Source organism: Carassius auratus, chromosome 10 (assembly GCF_003368295.1).
Source record: "Carassius auratus strain Wakin chromosome 10, ASM336829v1, whole genome shotgun sequence".
Lineage (NCBI taxonomy): Eukaryota > Metazoa > Chordata > Actinopteri > Cypriniformes > Cyprinidae > Carassius > Carassius auratus.
The window spans coordinates 12,549,666-12,572,563 of record NC_039252.1 but is presented as its reverse complement, the minus strand read 5'-3'; the positions used below and the strand labels follow the sequence as shown (position 1 = coordinate 12,572,563).

General features: G+C 36.8%; 2 protein-coding genes across 2 annotated transcripts; both read left to right on the top strand.

Annotated features, from left to right (window-relative positions):
• The first annotated feature begins 5,274 nt into the window (after positions 1-5,274).
• Positions 5,275-9,929, top strand: zpld1a (zona pellucida-like domain containing 1a). The gene is made up of 11 exons (XM_026273703.1): positions 5,275-5,360; positions 5,707-5,877; positions 5,952-6,172; positions 6,524-6,705; positions 7,019-7,091; positions 7,358-7,455; positions 7,897-7,977; positions 8,073-8,244; positions 8,851-8,947; positions 9,115-9,144; positions 9,496-9,929. Exons 2-11 carry the CDS (start codon positions 5,772-5,774, stop codon positions 9,669-9,671), a joined length of 1,236 nt encoding a protein of 411 aa, XP_026129488.1. The 5' UTR covers positions 5,275-5,360; positions 5,707-5,771; the 3' UTR covers positions 9,672-9,929.
• A 6,989-nt stretch (positions 9,930-16,918) lies between these two features.
• Positions 16,919-22,411, top strand: LOC113109883 (zona pellucida-like domain-containing protein 1). The gene is made up of 11 exons (XM_026273702.1): positions 16,919-17,186; positions 17,295-17,420; positions 17,661-17,881; positions 17,999-18,183; positions 18,440-18,512; positions 18,600-18,697; positions 18,782-18,862; positions 19,078-19,246; positions 20,606-20,723; positions 20,831-20,851; positions 21,528-22,411. The coding sequence occupies exons 1-11, from the start codon at positions 17,177-17,179 to the stop codon at positions 21,680-21,682; spliced, it is 1,257 nt and encodes a 418-aa protein (XP_026129487.1). The 5' UTR covers positions 16,919-17,176; the 3' UTR covers positions 21,683-22,411.
• Positions 22,412-22,898: the final 487 nt, after the last annotated feature.

The window sequence follows — 22,898 nt, the reverse complement described above, 5'->3', positions numbered from 1 at the left end:
AACCGGTGCCTCGCATTACGTAGAATGTGAGTACTGCTGTTTGGCTTGTGAGCCAAAATGGCAGCTCTAGGTGGCTAGTTTCTGTGTATTATTTACTAGTCACTCAGACTGGTGACGGTGCACGTGACGGAATTTGTCCAACCAAATTCATGGTTTCACAAAGTCTATTTATATATTTGTCACTGATTAAATTTGCTTTTCATCGTTAACAAAATAATAATGTATATAATTGTTATATAGCTACAATTGTGTGTGTGTGTGTTTTATGTTAAAATGTAATATAAGGAGAGATTGTGTGACTTTTTAACAATAGTTAAAAAAAAAAAACAGAAAAAAAATAGAAGTGGGACGGGGGAAAAAAGTTGTAGTTTTTATCTTTATTACGTAAAAAAACTAACAAAAAACATTATTTCATAATTTATTCTAATTGTTATTGTTGTGATATTTATCATTCGTTTGTAAATGAAAGGCTTATTAGCTTCCAGTTGCTCAACTGATAAACGTGTGGGAAAGAAAATCAAAACAAACGATTTTACGTAGTGAAATAATTAAAATGCATGGAAAGGGAGACATCTAGTGATAAAAATATGCTATTACAGAAAGTATCAAAAAGCAGATTGTGTCTCGCGTTTTGAGGCAATCCATAAATCATGAACTGCGTCTTTTAAGCTTAAATAATTGATATAAATTACAGTAGCTGATTATACTGGTGTTGACTGTATGCTGGTTGTGATGAGCGTAAGTGAAACCCACCTGATTTGTAGGATTCTGTAATATCTGCCTAATTCAACTTGATGCATTCCAATATCGATTGCGTAAGAATACAAATATTCTCAAGCATCTATAGACAGACAGAGAGACAGACAGATAGATGGATCACTATTCTCAGCTCTCTCACACTGAAGAGCAAAAAGGGAGAGGGTATCAGAGATTGAATGTCCAGGAGATCAGCCACTAATGCACAAATCCAGAGCATTGGACAGTTTCAGGACGAGGCTCATTTGTGTGAAATGGGCCGAGCAGATTGACTTAGGCCTGTATCAACAGTCGGAATCACACAGGTGGCATCAGTGCTCTTGTGTGGCAGTCTCACCGCTGTAGAGGGCGATATACACATGCAGGTCTCTGTGTCCTTGTGCACAAACTTTCAAGAACATCTTGACAATATCCATTTTAGAAACCGCAGGTGCATGTCAGCTTTTTCTATTTACAACAAATATTCTACCAGAATACTGAACAGTATTTCAACAGGTTGCATATATATTTTACATAAGTGTAATCTATGACTTTCAGGATCCTTTGACACGTAATCTTCACATACACAAAAACTTTTATTATAAAAAAAATTCTGCATTACAGTAATGAAACTATTTTTGTTTGTATTTTTACTTAACTATTATCTTTTCGTGATTTATTATCATGCTTTCATTATTTTTCATTAAAATTATGATGACTATAGTAAGTATTATTATAATTTTTTTTTTTTTCCTGCATTACAATCCAGACACACTGATGTTTTGTATGCTGTGGATCTCTGTCAGGGTTTGTGTCTGTGAGGAGAAAGCTGGTTATAGATATGGCTCATAATGAAAAGGTGTGTCCCTCAGGTCTGAATACCACATGGCTTGTGTTTCACAAATAAACAATAAGGCAGCCTGTGATTTCTACCACCTGGGACCAGAAACACAGCTTTTCTGTTTGCTGTTTGCAGAGCTCTCTCACATCCACAATAGTTTCCTCAAATGTTGTCCAGCAGTGTTTCAACTCTATAAACTCTTTCCTAGATCAGAGTCCATTTTTACACGATAGTGCCACATTATAAACCCAATATATATATATATATATATATATACACACACACACACACATATATTCTATATAAAAAGAATTGTATCTCTCTCTCTCTCTCTCTTTCTCTCTCTCTCTCTCTCTCTCTCTCTCTCTATATATATACATATAGTTTATACAGAGAGAGAGAGATGCAGTTCTTTTGATACCATAGAATACACTTATTATAAAAATAAATATAGAAATGACAAATTAATCAGCCATTGATATAATAAACTAAGCCACTTCGCAATAACAGATTCAAATGTTTATTAATATTTCTTATTCATTCTGACTCTTAAAATAAATGCATTGAAGCATTTTTAAGTTTCAAGAATCCTCTACCAATTTTTTTTTTTAACTCAATTTCACGTTATTCAAATATATACATTTTCTATTGAAAACATCTGAATTTCGAACGTGAGTATTTTAAGTAATAGATTTACTTTCAAACAACTATAAAGGGTCACAAAATGGGTCATTAAAAGGGTGTAGGAGAAAAAAACGATATAGATGTCATATGCTCGACATGGATATGTTTTTTCTCTATATCATGTGCTATATGACCCCATTCACTAGCACATATAACTGTTTTTGTGTTGGATGAGGGCTAACTTAGATGACAAGTGATGTACCTTTTGCTGACAGGAAAATAGGAGGTAACGAAGTTTGCTGCTGTGACAGACAATACAATCTTCCGAGAAAAAAAAAAGGCATTATAACCTTAGCTGTACCCGACACAGGGCCAAACACCTGTCACTGACAGACTTTCCTACTCTATCCCTCTCTCTTTTCCACACTCCACCTCTCACAGCCACACAGCTGACTTGCTTCCATATTAGAAGTATTATAAAATATGGTGAAACTATTTCAGCTGTGTTAGCTATCCTTATGTTGGTATTGCGGAGCCATCTGTATGAATTTTTATTTTTTTTAATCTTCTTATAATGTTCTGTAGAACTTGACTTTGAGACAGTCCCAACAAAGTCTTTCTAATCTCCACTGAATTGCAGCATTAATGTCCAATTAGTGGCCTAAAATCACTCTAAATCAAATCTACATCATAAGTAGTTAAAATCGACTGTGCCTCCAGTTAAAAATCCTTATGAATAAACATGGCACAATTAAACAACAAAGCAAGCAGATTCTTTGACAGAGACAGAGGCAATTAGCAAAACTTGTGGCTTTTACATGCCTTATGGCGCTTCAAAAAGGCCACCGAAAGTGTGTTGCCTAGTTTGAAATTCCACTTTAGTTTTCTCTCAGCAGGCTAGACGTATCCTGGCCGCCAGATAGCCATGACAACCAAACAGAGACAGATTGCTCATCGTTCCTAATTCCTTACAGGCCGCGGTGATTGATGCACTGGGCCTGACACCTGCTTGGCCGCCAGCTGATGGCATTTCACACGGCTAGAAGAAAAACAGTAATTACTTAGTACCCTGCTCAAAAAAAGAGACACGTTTTACTTGAAACTATAGACTGATTTGTGATACAAGATATGCAGATATTATTTTGCTTAGAGAACATGGTCAAATATTATTGTTGGTTAGACTAAAGACCTTATGAAAGGTTAGATATGCCATTGTCATCACTATTATTGTCAGTTTTATATTGCATTACTGAGCTTCTCACAATAACCTCCTAATGACCCACATTATTCATTGCGCTGTGAATAAAGTCATCAGATAAATAAAGAGACAAGAAAATGAAGCACGACCAAATGGCAGGCAAATAACAAAAGATACAGCCTTTGTGTTGCGATAAGCTCTTAACGTGTTCATAAATACAATTCCTTCTGGTGGCTTTGATTTTAGAAGTTCAGATGTGAACGGAGACTGTTTCATCATTCCATCTGGTGTTTAAATTGAGCACGAAACACATTTGTAATTCTAAAAATTTCCTGTGATTGTTCTGACCCACCCATTATATGAGTGAATAGCTGAATCTATTCACATTTATAAGCATTTACTGTATGCCAATTTTTAACTTGTTTAAATTGTCCAAGCACACAGTTTTCTAAATATAAAATACAATAAAAAATAAATAAAATAAAGGCTTTTATCTTTTGCATGTCTGAAAACTTCAAAATTGCTCCCTACACCCATTATTTGGGTTTTGAATAGCTAATTAAAAGAACATTTAATCAAAGTTTTAATTGAAATTATTGAATCCACAAATATCAAAAGAATGGCTAAATATTTTCCATTTTCTCAAATGCTATTCTAGAGTGTACATGCAATAACACATGAGGAAATCCTTACAGTAATAGTCCTGCTTTCTCTTGCTTCTTGCCAAGGTGTATTAGATTGTGTCACACTGATAAACCGCACTATAGCCTGCCATATAGAGACATTCAAGTGTGAAAAATGAAGGAATGACATTTGCTGGAAGCGCATAAATAGAGATACTTATCGCAAGTATTGAGCTGCCCCACTATAGACCAACAGCTCCATATTGCCCACAATCCCTTCCATCTGAAGAAAGTCCAAGATGCAAGACAAACTTCATCAGTTCTGGCTGAAGGGGCTTCAGAGCCAAACCTAGCTGGATTTAGGATTCCAGCAGTTTGGAGTAGTATTGCATAGTTTTGAAAATCCTCATCCTTTGGATTTCTTGTATTTTGCACGGATTGGCAAGTGACTTTTGGGTGATGTATTGCCATTGGAGCTGGCCTGGAGCCCGGACACTTTGAGCTTTGATCAATCAGGTAAGAACGGACAATGTAATCACTCAAATTTCCCACAAGGGTGGACCGTCGAGACTTTTCTAAGGCAATAAATCATGCAGATTAAAGGCATTTGAAAAATAATGATGCAAAAATTGCAGCTAATTTGATGAAATATAAGTATGCTATGAATTCGGATAGATTCAAACAAGCGTTCATCACCAGAAGTATGTAGATAATGGACATAATATGAGATTAGGAATGGCGTTTATTCACAGCAGACTTATATAGATTCTCATATACATTAGGTGATAATCACGAGGAAAAGTGAGGCAGTCGGAAAGGAGGGTCACGGCCAGACAGGTAGGATACTATCATAGGAGTGCTGACTGAGCCAGGCCAAACAATGCATCTAAAGCGTCCAGACAATCCAGGTCCCGACCCAGACCATCCTGGCACACAGAAAGGCCAGCTCAGTCAGCGACGAGCCCAGTCCAGGAGCCGATGAAAAGATAATTCCCCCCTCGCAGACCACATGCGGCGTGGGGCCGCTTGTGAGCGCTGACAGAGCAAGATCAAGCAGAAAGGATATGAGTGGGAAACTTCAAAACCTGCTCATGTTTCTGGGCCCGTGAAAGGATTTGTATAACACATTCACTTTTGATGGACTTTCCCATGTTCCCCCAGACAGCTCTTTTGCTGCTGACGTGTTCAAATAATGAATCTCTTATGTTTATTTTTTTTTTCTTCGGAGCAAGGCCGTGTTTCTAGTGGTTTTGCCGGGATGCTGGGTAATCCAGTCAGTCTCGCGTCGCAGCTGAGAACAGATGGAGTACCGCTGATTCTACAGCTGCCAGGGAAACGGGTGAGTCTTCCGAAACAGAGCGAGGGGCGCTAGAGCAGACGGAGGGCAAAAGAGGACGAGGTCAGGGTGAATCACGAAGAACTCTGTGTCATCTTACAAATACCTACAGGAAGCGAACGGTTTGAGTTGATTTATAGCTTTTTGAATACATAAATTGAGGTTGATTTGTTCTCTTCAGATCAATTCATGCTCATTATTGGTTTCAAATTGAACAGAAGCGCCAACAAAAGTATCGCATTTCTCATTTTCGGTCTTTTCCTTCCAATGTAATTGCATAATTACAGAACAATACAGTGGATTTATCTTTTGAAGCGAGTCTAATCATGCGTTTCTTCTCTCATTTCAGAACAAGAAGCATTTTCTGATGACTCCTAAGAAATTGCTCATACATTGTCTTCCTCAGGCGCTGCAATGGAACGTTTGTGTGTGATTCTTTTGCTTGTAAGTAAAACTTTCATAGTGAATGCACAATTCAATGGGTTCAACTGTGATGCCAACTTCCACAGCCGCTTCCCCGGTGAGTGAACGCCTGCTTTTTTTTGTGCAAGCATTTGATCATGGAATTAGTGATGTTTCAATCTCTCTCAACAGCCGAGCGGGACATCAGTGTGTATTGTGGAGTGCAAACCATAACGCTGAAGATCAATTTTTGCCCGGTGCTTTTCTCTGGCTACACCGACACTGACCTGGCGCTGAACGGGCGTCACGGCGATGCCCACTGCCGAGGGTTCATCAACAACAACACGTTCCCAACAGTCGTGCTGTTCAGCATCAGTCTCAGCACGCTGGAGGCATGTGGAAACTCACTTGCGGTAAGACACCGGTTTTCACCATTTCTAAAGGCCTACATGGAGTACACTGACCCATGACAGAATGATTTACACACATTAGCCCCTCAATGGCCCAGAATTTCAGTTTCAGTCATTAGTAAGAAAAACACATTTGTTACTGTAAATGCTAAACTACAGCTTGTGTTTGGAGAGACAGTATCCTCCTATGTCAGTTTGTCTGTAATAAATGAAGAACATCTGCGGTAAGGTGGATTTAGCTTTGGTTGGGTGACAGCAGAGATCCGGCAGTGATAAAAGAGCTGAGGATTAGGGAGGTGAAGGTACATTAGTTTTAGGAAGAGCAATCACACTTTAGTGCCTTTGTGTCTGTAGGTCTCCACGGCTCAGGGGCCCAACGCCTATGGGAATCTCTCCTTGGTCCAGATTGGGAATATAGCAGGATACATTGACACTCCGGATCCCCCGACGGTCATCAGCTACCTACCGGGACTGCTTTACAAGTTCAGTTGTAGTTACCCTCTGGAATACCTGGTCAACAACACACAGCTTGCTTCGTAAGTCCACTTCATCACTGTTACATAGCAAACTAATGCGGAATTATTCACAGCATTTAGATGGAAGATAAAACAGTCCCAAATTGCAGGTTGTCAAAGGCTTAGCACTTATTGTTAAGCTTTAACGAGCTAAATTGTGAGGCATAATTCAATTAGTATGCACGACGAATATGTTGTAAAACCTAATGCACGGTTGATTACAAGGACATCAGACGGTAAATCAGGAAAAACTATAACACAAGTTTTCCTTTCAGACTTTAATTGGCCTGCAAAATATATTTATCATATTTTTAATAGCTTCTTTTGTTCGAAGGTCGGCCGCAGCGATATCAGTGAAGGACAGCAATGGCACGTTTGTGAGCACGCTGAATTTACTTCTATACAACGTGAGTACATGTGGAATATATTTTATTTAAAACATACATACATATACAGTATATATATATATATATATATATATATATATATATATATATATATATATATATATATATATATATATATATATATATAATACAATAGAATATATTATTACATTTTACTACAATTTATATTTAGTCAAATATAGACTATATACACACTATATATGTGTGTTTTATGATTTTTGAGCAAGTGTGTGTGGAATCCTAACCTTTGGTGTTTATTGTTTAAGGACTCCACATACATCCATCATCTTGCCATCCCAGTGTCTGGACTTACTCTGAAGACGCGAGTGTTTGCCGCTGTAAAAGCCACCAACCTAGACAAGAGGTAAACTACAATTACACAAACATATCTTGGGAAAGTATCTTGCAAGGAGGCCTAAATGCAAAACATACTGCAGATATGATACTGAAACCGTCTTATTGGTGAGTTAACCATGAAATCTGATGGAGGTCAAATATCTATGGTCTTTGGACTGTGTCACTGCTTTGTTAAAGCACTTCCCTAAAATGACCTCCTCTCTTATATCTGATAAATCCAGAACTGGTTTAGCCCATTAAAGGAAGAATGCTGAGTGACTCAATGCCGGCCTTGTTTAGGTCAAACCATAGGCGCCACTAAAGTGGATGGGAAAGATTATCATGGGTCTTGAGTAGAGATAAGACACATGACTTCTATATGAAACAACAGTGGTTAACTCATATAGGGCCATTTCATATCCAGTCTTCCTTGTTTTAGTGACTGATTCACGCATGTCACTCCCCACAGATGGAATGTTCTGATGGACTACTGTTACACGACTCCCTCTGGGAATCCTAATGATGAGCTCCGATACGACCTTTTCTTTGGGTAATTCCATGTTTTCTGGAGGTGCTTGCACATATGTGTGTGTCTGACTAGAACTGAGGCTGAATGCTAGGTGTGTCTTGTCTCTGGTCCAGCAGATGTGATAAGGACCCACAGACAACAGTGTTTGAGAATGGGAAGAGCCAGATGGGCCGCTTTTCCTTCGAGGTGTTCCGCTTTGTCAAGCACAAGAACCAGAAAATGTCCACCGTCTTTCTGCACTGTGTGACCAAGCTGTGTCGCTCTGATGACTGCCCCCTGCTCTTGCCTGTAAGGATGGCTGCTTGAGACTAATACCATAGTGAAACTCAGAAAGTGATTTGTTCATGTGATAGCAAAATATAATTTTTATCAGTGTCACATGACTCTTCAGAAATTCTTCTTATATGGTGATTTGGTGCTCAAAAAACATTTATTATAATTATCAATGTTGAAAACAGTTGTGCTGCTCAGTATTTTTTAAGGAATCCAGATACACATTTTTATTCCAAGATCCTTTGAATCTATCTATGGTATATTTGATTTTCATTTAGAAAAACAAAGAAACAAAACTTAACAGCAATCAGAAAAATACATTACAGTAATGCAAGACAATTATGTGAAGAATAAAAAAATAAAACCGTAAATGTGTCATGGGAGTACTGGTTTGACTGCCTTTAGTTTATACTGAGAATATAGTAAGAGTCACCATCCCATCAATAATAGGAATTAGAAACAGTCAAGTGAAAGTAATAAGAATTTAAAAGGAAAACACAATTTTAATTCTGATAGTTTTAGTTCTAGTTGTAATCATATACTTTGTTTTCTGTTATTATAAGGAAATATACTTTAGACTGGAACTGTGTTTATGACTGACAAACATTGTCATCCTGACAGATCTGTGGTAAGAGGAAGAAAAGGAACGTTTCGGAAAGAACTGCGGTGGCCTCTGGCAATGCGGTCATGACTGCCGGGCCCATCATCACCCGAAGTGGTATGATATGAACTGTAATGTAGTGTTTATGTAGCTCATCTTGGTAGCACATGATTTCAACAATGCACATTTTTTAATTTTCATATTGAGCCTGTTATGTGACATGACTTAGCACCTTATGTCAATAGTGTGCTCATCTTACTAAAACTATTTTCATCTGTCCACAGATGAAACTCCCACCAATAATTCCCAGCTAGGTAAGCCTTGCTTTGGCTTCCATGATAGATATTTTAAAAGAAAGCTAAATCCTTCTTTCTCAGAACTGTAGAATTTCTGATGGAGCATGCTTTACTTCCTCCCAGACAATATAGAGGAATTTTTTTCTCCTCAAAGGATCTAGCGGCTTGAAAACGTGACCAAAATAAAGATTCGGAGGGTAGAAGTTAGAGAGAAGTTAATAGAGGGTAGAAGCAGGAGGTGTTATCAAGAAATGAACAAGCGGATTGAAAGAAAGAGTGTGCGATACAGTTTGAATGGTGGGTTATATATTGTAAGAAGTCTTCGTAACACTCTGTGTATGTGTGTGTGTGTTTGTGTGTGTTTTTCAGCACAGTTAAACAGCCCTCCATTCAAAATGAATTCAGTGACGAGCGCCTTGATTTCTTCCATCGCGATCCTCGCCGTTATGAGCATGTGTTTCTTCATCCTGTCTCTGTCACTGCTGAGAGGAAAATATACAGCACCAACACCTCGGTCAGGAACCCACAACCCAGCGTTCAGCTAAACGCGCACACACACAGCTGTTTGAGCCGCTGAACAATACAGCAATACCTGTGTGCAGAGCTCTCGGTTACACACAGTCATACAGTACAGGGAAGTAATATCATAATATCACTCTACACAGCCTTTAGCTATACACCGATGCCTATTTTCGGTCACAAAGAATGAATACCTCATTCTTATTCCTGTAAATTTACATAACACACAATCCTAAACCATAAGAGGCTGAACTCTGATTGGAAATGATTCTCACAGACATAATATAATCAGGAATAACAGCATTAAAATATGCTCTCAGTAATTTTTCCTCATTAAAATGTTTTACAGATTAAAAAATGTAATTTTGACTAAATCATGTACACTCACGTGAGATTCTTAGTCAAACACTGGTAGACCAAAAAACTTTGAGGGCTGACATGTTGAGATCACATGACCAGCTGAATAATACTGACTAAATGGACAGTTTTGCTAATGAAATTAGTTAGTCATGGCTGATAACGCATTTCTAAAACTGAAAACATCTGATTTTGCATAATTCTGCATCCACACCACTAGGTGTCACTATAAATCCAAGAAGGCTCACCCAACATAAACAAACATTTACAAATGCACTTTTAGGATTTAAAAAAAATGGTCTATGCATGTACATGAAGGCAGATGCTTCTGGCTACGATAGATGCAACACAAATGCTGTTACTCATCATTGCCGCAAGAGCTGCTATTTCTAAAACTGCCTGCTTTTAAGATCAGATTTATCTTTCATGTCAACTACTGTTATGGCAGAGCAACAGTTTAAACAAAATCTTGATCTAAGTCACTCTTGATAACAACTTAGCTTAACACATCGGTTTAAAGGCAAAATGTCTGCATTCATAAACTTGTGTGAAACATATTTCTGACTGCAAAGGGATAGTTTTCATTTTCACATCACTAATATCTTATTTTGAAACAAAGGAGATTTTTTTAAAGAAAGGTTTCTAGTGTTTTTATTAGGGGTGTAACGGTACACAGATGTCACTATTTGGTACGTACCCCAGTTCGGGGGTCACGGTTCGATACGTTTTTGGTACAACAAGAAAAAAAAATTCCACCTAGATGTGAAAATACTAAATATTATATTGAATTATATTTATAAAATCTGCAGAACATATACACATACAAGGAATAAATGCTAATACTAATATATTTGATTTAGTTAAAAGATAAACAATGGGAAAAAACTGTGCGACATGCAACTTAGCCTATATCTGACCCTGGACCACAAAACCAGTCTTAAGTCACTGGGGTATATTCTTAGCAATAGCCAAAAAAACATTGTATGGGTCAAAATTATCCATTTTTCTTTTATGCCAAAAATCAATTAAATTTAATTCAATTCAAGTTTATTTGTATAGCGCTTTTTACAATACAAATCGTTACAAAGCAACTTTACAGAAAATTATGTTTCTACAATAACATATCATTAGGATACTATGTAAAGATCATGTTCCATGAAGATATTTTGTTCCATTTCCAAGTTCCATTTGAAGATAATTTCCTACTGTAAATATATCAAAACTTACTTTTTGATTTAGTAATAAGCATTGATAAGAATTAATTTGGACAATTTCAAAGGCGATTTTCTCAGTATATAGATAATTTTTTGCCCCCTCAGATTCCAGATTCTCAAATAGTTGTGTCTCGGCAAAATATTGTCCTTTTCTAATAAACCATACATCAACGGAAAGCTTATTTATTCAGCTTTCAGATTAGGTATAAATTTCAATTTCAAAAAATTGACACTTAAGACTGATTTTGTGGTCCAGGGTCACATATTTCATTTCAGTTCATTTTTATGTGACACTTAATTTGATCACATAAAAGAAACTCAAATGGCAGAAAACAATATCCTATTTGTTTTCTTTATTTTACAAAAGTACAATGTTTTGTTTTCATTTTAAATAAAAGTAGGCATTTTACAGTGATGCATTATTAATAAGACAATAAATAACAGAGTGTTTTAAGTTGATACTGCTGGTATAAAGAAACAGTTAAAGTAATCGTGCCAGCGCACACAGACACAAAACACATCAGTTGCTAACTTGACAGCGCATTTGGTACTTTATTCAAATAAAATGCAGTGAACCAAACATCAGCACGCCCGCCTCTGTGTCACCGTTAGAACGCAACTGAAGTACAAAGCCTATAATTTACATAATAAATAATAGTTTTGCATTCAGATACATCGTAAATATGGAAATATTATGGAATATATGGATTTGTGGTGAATGAGATGAATGGGTATCATTTCGCAAACAGTTGAGTGTGCAAGCCTTTAAAAAGTGTACTCCTTTGTCATTGAAAGACGCATTCAGAATCAGCAAATGGTCACTGTCTAGTTGGCATAGTTTTCAAGTGCGCAACTCATGGCATTCGCTGTTCTACTGCTGGTGGCTATCAAACAGTGTTGCATTACTGTCAGCGCCCCCTTCTGGATTGAGGGTGAATTGTCTGTATTCGCTGTAAACCGGATGTCCATACCATGACTGTTTGGTACAAATGAATATATCGTTACACCCCTATTTTTTTTATCTATAAAGTCTTATGCTGTTGTTTTGTATGGGAAACAACAGTTGAAATATATTTCAAATTATAATATATAATATAAATACAGGTTTGGAATCTATAGAAGAAGAATTTTTCGATGAACTTTCCCACCATTTATTTCATACTTTAAGACGTGACTGCTACAACACTACACAACAGCAGCACAATTTGTTTCTGTCAAACCTGAAACACTAAAATGATACATTGAAAGTGATCGTAGCTACACGGTGTAACACAAACATGAATAAATATTTTGTTTTTACAAACCTTATTTAATTGCACTTGTAAATCAACTGATCAATAGAGCAGCAAACTGTTTTTACATACATTTCATTTGAAAAGTAATTTGATCTGTTGGTGCAGTGTAACTTAAAGTTAATACCTCAGCCCCTTGCTTCATTATTGCAGGGTTTAAGATCAGTTACATGAAGAACATGAGCAAAGGTATCTAATAGACCTGCATAACATATATTTCTAGTTCAGTGAGAATATAAGAGGCTATAGGAAGGAAAGTGAGGAGTCTATTCATCACAACAGCACAAAAGATCATGGGACACCAGTGATTCCGAGTACATTACTCTCTGCAATAATTAGTTTGAGTTACAAGAGATGAGAAAGAGACCATAGGGAACGAATTTAATTAAGTCGAACAGCAACCTAGATCACTATGCTATGTGATTGAGGTGGATGAGAAGACTATTTAAGATATTTTTAGTTTTAATTAATTGTATTTGTTTTTACTCATTAGTATTCATATGCCTCAGTGATACCCGCTGAACAGTAAAAAGGCTTAGCTCTTAGTCTCACATACTCTAATATTTAGTATTAGCTTTTCTCTTTTATTATTATTATTATTATTTCAATGGTGTTTATGTCCAAGATAATTTTATTAAATATAACAGCCCATGTTATTATCCCCCAAACACGTATTTGTATTACTTTGTAGATTTTTCTTTCGTCTTTTTTAACAATAAAGTAAATTCAGATGTGTGTCTGAATATTTTGTTTGCAGATTTTCCTGTAGTAATTACAAAACACACAGGGGTCACAGTTCATTACTCAGTTCTATTATATTCAATTATGTCTTTGAAGAAAGCAGGCTTGTAAAGCTTTTCACAATGATAGTAATCACCATGACACCAGCTAAACAAAGATCAGGTATTCATATCAGACCTCTGAAGATGTCCAGGCTTATTATCCGTGACATCAGTGACAAATATTAATGGGATTGTGGCAGAATAAATGAATGGCTCAATTTAATCTGAAGGATTCTGGGTACAAAAGGGCAGGGATGGGACCCACAATATCTTCTCTGGATATGAAAAGCAAACAATCCATCAGAAGATAATTCCTCCTCTCCTGTGGTGAGTTGTAAAGGCAAAGACATCAGAACTCTCTCTCTCTCTCTCTCTCTATATATATATATATATATATATATATATATATATATATATATATATACACAGTGGGTACGGAAAGTATATTTTTTAGTCTTTGTTATATTGCAGCCATTTGCTAAATTCATTTTTTCCTCATTAATGTACAAACAGCACCCCATATTTACAGAGAAACACAGAATTGTTGACATTTTTCCAGATTTGTTAAAAAAGAAAAACTGAAATATCACATGGCCCTTAGTATTCAGACCCTTTGCTGTGACACTCATATATTTAACTCAGGTGCTGTCCAATTCTGTGGCAAGGCACAGATCTGGCCAAGGTTACAAAAAAATGTTATGCTGCACTTAAGGTTTCTAAGAGCACAGTGGCCTCCATAATCCTTATATGGAAGACGTTTGGGATGACCAGAACCCTTCCTACAGCTGGCCGTCCGGCCAAACTGAGCTATCGGGGGAGAAGAGCCTTGGTGAGAGAGATTAAGAAGAACCCAAAGATCACTGTGGCTGAGCTCCAGAGATGCAGTCGAGAGATGAGAGAAAGTTGTAGAAAGTCAACCATCACTGCAGCCCTCCACCAGTCGGGGCTTTATGCCAGACAGAAACCTCTCCTCAGTGAAAGACACATGAAAGCCTGCATGGAGTTTGCTAAAAAACACCTGAAGGACTCTGGTCTGCTGAGACCAAGATAAAACTTTTTGGCCTTAATTCGAAGCGGTATGTGTGGCGAAAACCAGGCACTGCTCATCACCTGTGCAATACAGTCCCAACAGTGAAGGATGGTGGTGGCAGCATCATGCTGTGGGGGTGTTTTTCAGCTGCAAGGACAGGACGATGGTTGCAATTGAGGGAAAGATGAATGCAGCCAAGTACAGGGATATCCTGGACGAAAACCTTCTCCAGAGTGCTCAGGACCTCAGACCGGGCCGAAGGTTCACCTTTCAACAAGACAATGACCCCAAGCACACAGCTAAAATAATGAAGGAGTGGCTTCACTACAACTCTGTGACTGTTCTTGAATGGCCCAGCCAGAGCCCTGACGAAACCCAATTGAAGATCTCTGGAGAGACCTGAAAATGGCTGTCCTTCAACGTTTATCATCCAACCTGACAGAACTGGAGAGGATCTGCAAGGAGGAATGGCAGAGGATCCCCAAATCCAAGTGTGAAAAACTTGTTGCGTCTTTCCCAAAAAGACTCATGGGCTGTATTAGATCAAAAGGGTGCTTCTACTAAATACTGAGCAAAGGGTCTGAATGCTTAGGACCATGTGATATTTCAGTTTTTCTTTTTTAATAAATGTGCAAAAATGTCAACAATTCTGTGTTTTTCTGTCAATACGGGGTGCTGTGTGTACATTAATGAGAAAAAAATAACTTAAATGATTTTAGCAAATAGCTGCAATATAACAAAGAATGAAAAACTTAAGGGGGTCTGAATACTTTCCGTACCAACTGTATATATATCAAAGCATAATGATATTTCCTTCTGAAACCATTATTGTACCATTTTAACATCAATGTGCTTTATGTAAGAGTGTTTTAGTATTGGTTTCAAAGCTGCATGGTTTTCACAGTGACATAAGTATACCCTTCTTAAATAAAAATCCACCTTAGTTCCTGACATGAATTTTTTTAGATCTGACATTCCTTATCCTTATCTGCCATAAAGAAGGGTTGAGTGTCAGCATAGAATATAAGGATTAGCTCTTTTGATTTGGAACTGACCTGAACTGAACTGAAACTGAACTGAAGAGTATAAACCCAGCCTTTGTCACAGAAAGTGCAATTCTAAATCTTGATGACAAAAAAGAAAAAAAAAAAACAGTTGTTGAAAAGAGTTTTATAATTTAGGAAAAATAAACATTTAATAATGTATAAAATTATATTTTAAAATGAATATGAATTTGGTACATTTTGAATTAATAATAAAAAATAGTATATATATAAATCTGTCTGGGAAGAAGAAATCACACTGCTGGCATGTGACACGGGCAGGGGTCACGCTAAAGCTTTATTAAACCCATCAGTGATTCTCCACAGATTCACCTGAGATTTATCTGGATCTGTGGCTCATCCTACTAAGAACGAAAAGAAAAAACGCTGAAACAAAGTGATTAGTTTGGAGCTTAAAGCAGAGCCCTCTCATTACAGAGTAATCCACTGACCTTTTCACACCACTTAACAGTGTTTACCCACTCATTGGCTGGCCTTCATTCAAACAGGCCCTGTTTTTAGACCTCTAGATATATGTGATAGTACCATTAGTTAATTTGGACAAATGTTTAAAAGAAAAAGGCACAGCTTATGTGATCAGAGATCTCTGACTTGACTAAATACACACAATTAGAAATCAGATTGCAATTAAAGCAGGTAGGTATAAGAATGGTTGGTGTATAAGCGTTAAGTGACCAAATAAGCACTAATTGCGAGCATCTGTTATTATTTGTATCTTTTTTCAGGTGTCAAGCTATCAAACTAAACACAGTAAGTGACTTAAGATTTGATTGAGATATTACTGTGAAGGATTAGTCAAAACAAAGCCCAGGAGTGCACTGTGATGTGTATAATGAATGTTTTACTCACCCCTGTAATCATGTTGTCTGATTTCTGATCTATTTAATTAGTTATCTAATAATGCCCAGTGGGCTTAATTTATGAAATGCTGGCAGAATGAATTTTCTTTGTAAACAGTTTGCCAAACCATTCTTATGTAATTTGTTGCAGCAGTATGAAACATACAAAAAGCACAACTACACGTATTTTATGTTAGATAGATTGTTTTTCATTATAGAACTTAATGGAAACCATTATTACAGTTTATTTAATATATCTGTTATTATGACAAACACTGAAAACCCTACTACAGTGTCAGGTTTTGTTATTCATTTAAACTGTTATGTCAAAAGTAGTTTCCTTTGTCATTTCGAAGAAATCAGACAACAATGGCTAAAACAGTCATGTGGTTTTCGGTGTACACCTTGTCCAAAGAAAACAATGTTACCATGGAAACTGACAATCCATGAAACACAGAAATAAACAACAACAACAACAACAAAAAATTACTCAGCTGCCTACCCCTGTCAGGTTTTTACATCACAACGGTCACATTTTTAAGACTTAATGGTATGTGTTTGCTTTATCATCCTTATTTATTGTGTTGCTTGGGTTACCTTTGGATCAACATAAAGATCTCTGACATTTCGTAGTGTTAAATTAAGGTGGAAAGAGCCATCGCTGTATTTTTTCTATTCCTCAGGAGGATATCCATGTTACGTTAAGTAGAAAAAGAAACCAGGCTATTGTCAGCTGCATATCTGGAGGCCCATGTTGTGTAGAGTTTTAGCAAGTGCCTTTAGGCGGTCAACTATGGGACTTTATTCACAAAAGGGCTGGTCCCAAACAGTGGCCACACCAAACCTTTCTGACCTTATTTCATTACCATCCCACACAATGGAAAGTGCTCTATAAAAGGACTCGACAGTTCACAAGATCTCACAGGCAGAGGATACCCAAACCAGTCGCAAACATGATCCAAGGTGCGTACGTGTCCTAGGACGTGTAACTGTGGGATATGTGCTAAGCTCCTGGATATACCGATGGTGACTAGCTGATTTTGATTATGGTGTATTTTCTTCCATGAACAGGTTCGCGTTCTGCAAACAACTGGAAAGATATTCCCCTCAACATTTTCCTCTTCCTCCTAGTCACAAAATTCGATAAAAGCTTTCAGTTAACACTGAGCGACTGCGGATCAGAGTTCAGACGTCCAGGTATATTTTTCATTTCTGATTGAATCACACAGAGATTAATTGCTTGTTTACATCATAAAATACCAGAATTATTTGAATTAGCTTATTTTGATGTATGTCTTTGGGTGTTTTCAAGCTTGTGATTCTGTCCAATTTGATGAAAAAAAACAACAACTTTAATTCGCTTCAGTTGTTTTTTGTCTCAAATAAGACTTCGTACAGTTTTTTGCGCAACTAATCTTGTCGTTCTTGCCATGACAGAGTACACAGACATCTCTGTAGACTGTGGAACGGAGTACATCAGCCTGGCTATCAAATTCTGTCCTGTCATGTACACTGGCTACAACGAATCGGAGTTAATTCTCAACAACATCATGAATAACCCAGACTGCTATGCGACCCTCGATACTACCGTTTCACCTCCTGTGGCTCGATTTAGTTTGCCGATTAACTCAACCGATGGCTGCGGCAGCAACTTTGTTGTGAGTAATGGCTGTAAATCAAAGTAAATCAAATAACTTATTATTAAAAGCCAAAACTAAATGGTCAGTCTGTTTTTATGGCATTAAATACAATTCAATCCTAACATCTCTCCACAGACAACAAGTAGTGTAGGGACAGGTGTATTCTCAGAGTTCTCCAACATCGAAACGGTCAACATCAGTGGAATTATACGATCGAAAGACATCACAACAGGCACAGTGACGTATAACGCTGAGCTGAAGTACTACTACTCGTGCGCCTATCCTCTGGAGTACCTGATCAACAACACTCAAGTGGATGTGTAAGGGCTTATTTTCACTCATGGTAAAGCGTACCAGGTCTAAGATCCATTTACTGAGGATAAAAGAACAAAACGGACTGGGGAATAAGCATTTTGTTGTAGTATCACTTTCTAAGAACACATTAAATCCAACTGGTCCATCCCTGTTGTTATCCTCAAGGGACAAGAAGACGATATCATATACGCAACAGTGACACAGATACACACGTCTATTCCAGTGGTTTTTGGTTAACTTTAACCTAGTTATGCCTCACAGGTCGGGCTCCTCGATTGCAGTAAAAGACAACAATGGCAGTTTCATCAGCACTCTGAGTCTCAGACTCTTCAGTGTAAGTCTTTCCCTAAACTGGACCTACAGCTAGAGACATACACAAACATAAAATATTAATTTATCTGAATTTCTCTTCATTTCTCAGGACATTAACTACACCCAGCCTCTTGTTATGCCTCCCCTCGGTATTGAGCTGAGGACTAATGTGTTTGTGCAAGTGGAGGCCGCCAACTTGTCCACCCAGTAAGACCTGTTTCATTGAGTATCATTATGGCAGTAAATGAATACATTTTGCAATAAAGTCGACGACTGTTACTTATTTTACAGGTACTTTTTGCTGTTGGACAGATGCTTTGCCTCTGTTTCCACCATCCCTACCACCAGGACCTACTACGACCTCTTTATGCCGTAAGTTTAATCATAAAATATTATCCTATTTTTATTTTATTTTAACCCAAAAAAGTACTGTGCTTTCACTATGGTACTTTGATCTATACTATGGTCATGGGAAACTGCATGTTACATTACCACTGCACCATGTTTGTAAAACTATACAATCTGTCCGATAGGATTTGGTGGGCCTGAGAGAGAATAATTTGCAATTTGATGATTTGTTTGATCAGTTGCGGTGGTGATCGGCTCACTAAAATGATGGTGAATGGGGAGATGCAACGTGCTCGGTTCTCATTTCCGGCCTTCCGCTTCACAGAGCAGCAGAACCAAACAGTTTCAACATACTATCTGCACTGCATTACAAGACTCTGTGAAATATCAACCTGCAGTGCATTTAGGGTAAAAACATTCAACTTATACTTTCTTGTATTAGTTAATGGTAATTTTACGAGCATTTTAGTGCCACGTAAAAAAAACAAACAAAAAAACCCCCTGAGATTATGAGTCGTAATATTTAGAGAATAAAGTCGAAATTACAAAAAGAAAGTTGAAATATTACAAGAATAAAGTCGAAATGTTTTGAGAATAAAGTTGTAATAATACAAGAATAAAGTTGAAATGTTTTGAGAATAAAATCGTTATACTACAAGAATAAAGTCGAAATATTATGAGATTAACGTCAAAATATTACGAGAATACATTTTCACATATTTTGAATTTTCACCAAGAAAGCAGTTTAATTTAATGAATTGTTTCACATAAACACAGCGACCTGATCATTGAAGAGTTTGAAAAACACATTATTGTAAGACACATAATTAGTGTTTCAAAGCTGACACATTAAAAGTAGGTGTATCAAAAACACAAATCTTATTGCTATTGGGTGGCATGAGCACTACAAATAACGAATGCAATGGAAGACATGAAATATTATTTCCAAACATACTGTCCCTCCAAGTATGACACATGGTATGACTTCTGCGAATGATCCCACATATATTTGTAGAGTAAAAAAAATAAGAGAGCTACAGTGGCCCCCGAAGGAATGTCGATAGGGTGTGTGAGCTGATGTTAAGATAAAAAGGTTTTCCTGGTCAGTCTGTTAATAAATATTATATTCTTGATATTAAGCTGTTTCTGCGAGACCTTAAACTGACTCTTCCTCATCCCAGTAAGATGATGCAGCCGCTCGGATGCAACAATATTCAAATCAATTCCAGTCGCCTGCAACTTCACCCACCGCTCTCAATCCGGGCCATTTGCATGTGCAATAAAGGCCTACTCTCAAAATATTATAACTTTAATTTCTACGATTTCACTTCTCAAAACATTTGAACTTTATTCTTGTAGTATTACGACTTTATTCTCGTAATATTTCAACTATATTATCTAAGTATTTTGACTTTATTAATGTAAATTCGACTTTATTCTTGAAGTTTTTTTACTTTATTCTCAAAGTATTTTGACTTTATTCTCGAAGTATTTCGATTTTATTCTTGAAACATTCAACATGGCACTAAAACACTGTCATAGTAATTTATATAAGCTAGGCAAATTAGAAACGCCTTTTGGCTTGGGATGGGTAGGTTGTTATTGTCATTGTAAATATACAGTGGTTTTTCCAAGCTTTGCTATTTTGTGGGGATTTTTGAACAAACAAACATAAAAAGCAACATAAACATTAAGTTCCCCTACCCAGAGACAAACACTGGCTAAGACACTTTTTAGTCTTACCATACTCTATGACTCTTTCCACAGCAATGTCGCAAACGAAAAAGGAGAGACGTTGTGCCTTTAACCACCACTCCTTCTCCAAATGGAGTCACAGAAGCCAGAACCCTCACATCACCAGCCATCGTTATACGTGCAGATAATGGTACGTTCCTTTCCCTTTGTGAAAACACAATGAATTATTGATCTCCAACACTACTGAGATTTAAGTTCCAGATCTAAGAAGCTCACTTCCTGTTTATTTCATTTCAGTGGTGGCAACAAAAGAGGAAGGTGAGCTTCAGCTGTTTCACACATAAAGCATGTAATATTTGTCCAAAATCACTTCATATTTTCCAGTGTTAGGGAATTATTTCCAGAATATAGCAATGTTAACTAATTTAACTAAATACTAATTTAATGAAACAAACATAGGAAACAATCAAGCACTCTCTTGAAGAATCTTGTAGAATCAGTTTGTCTGTGTGAGGCATTATGTATCTTTTTACAGATAACGATACAGTACTGCTTTTTTTTTGCAGCCAAATTATCTGATTGTTTTAAATAAATAAAACAATTATTACAATTATTTTCTAATATTTTTATTTTCAAATAATCATAATATTATATAATTATTACTTTTTATTAATTTACTATATAAATATGAATTTTCACTAGCCATTACTCCAGTCTTCAGTGTCACATGATCTTTCAGGAAACCTTTGGATTGGCTGATTTGGTGTTTAAGACATTTACTATTAATATCAATGTTGTAATTAATATCAATTGTATCAACAATTGTGCTGCTTACTATTTTTGAAGAAATAATGATACATTTTACTTCAGGATTCTTTGACGAAGAAGAAATCGTAACATTTTTGACCCATTTATTGCTGAATAAAAGTGGTAATTTCTTTAAAACCCTACTTTTGTTTGTAGTATTCGAATCTCATATGTCCTTGTTTTGCAGAAGTCACAATCAACACGGAAACACCTTCAGACTCTTCTGTGGGTCTCGGCTTGGCTGTGGGCATCCTGGCATTTGCCTGCATCATGACTGTAGGATTGGGAGCAGTTTTCTACAAGAGATACTGGCACAACGCACCTTCAAATATGCCCCGGTGAGCTGTGACACCCTGCTCTTACTCCAAGAGAAGACTGCTGCTGGAGGGCTGAGCAGGGCTCAGCATAGAACTGTGTCAGACATCTCAATATTTTCTATAATGTTTCTAGCTGAATAATCATAGCATAATGTGGTTTAGAAGAGCAACAGTGTACTACTACATCAGCTCTACATCTTAAACTTGTGTTTGACCTGGGAATACATGTTAAATGCACAACCAAAACAGAGCTTTAATCCTTGGTTTATATAAGGCAATATGAATTCTCTGTATTCTTGTGTTTTGCAATAGTGCATTAAAAATACTGACCCATCAAATGAATCCAATCCCAATGAGCTCACACCGTGGTACCTGTAAAACACAAAAAGGAAATAAATCTGAATGTATGTGATGGGTTTACCTTCTAAAATGTAATATGTTATTTATTAAACACTACTCTTTCTGCTTATTCCTCATTTAACTTTGACATCCCCATATCTAAAGACTACTAATGCACAGCCCAAAACATCCCTGCATTTACAATGAAACACATCCTTTTAAATCAATAAAGCAATAGCAGACTATTATAGATTCCTTCTGCATGTTCAACTTCATAAATAAAGAAATGGAAATAAAAGCAATTTCAAATGAAAGTGAGCTGAAGGAGAGTGCAGCAAAGCGTTGATCTTTAGATCTGAAGTTATGTTCTTGGCTCTGCAATTTTGTAACTTCTTTTAAAGTCATATGGAAGACTGAACTCTTAAAAGTAGATGTAATTTTGCGATTCATCCATTAATGCATGCTTCATATGAGTAAAGGCTGCTGGTACAAGAACAAATCACTGTCCTCTTGAGTGGGTTTTTACTTAGTTGCAGTAAAATCGAATTAGATTGCCTGAAAATAGCATTCGGGTCTTTTAAAACTATTATACATACCGTACTTAAAATGTGACAGAGGTGTGTGTAAAAGTTTGTAAAGGTAGAAAATACCTAGTAAAAAGTTGTTTATATGATGAAAATAGGCACCTAGCTAAAGTGGGTCAAGCAAATTCATTCAGAAAAAGTGGATTTTTAGGTGACACCTCTGCAATATTAGTAGGGAAATCTGATCACAGTCTAATATCATTTTACTGTGACCTGTCAAATGAACTAATGCCTGATCTGTATATTGTCAGGTGTCTTTACAGCTATGATGAACCTAACTTCATTGTTCTCATTGTTTAGGGAGTTCATGTTTTCATG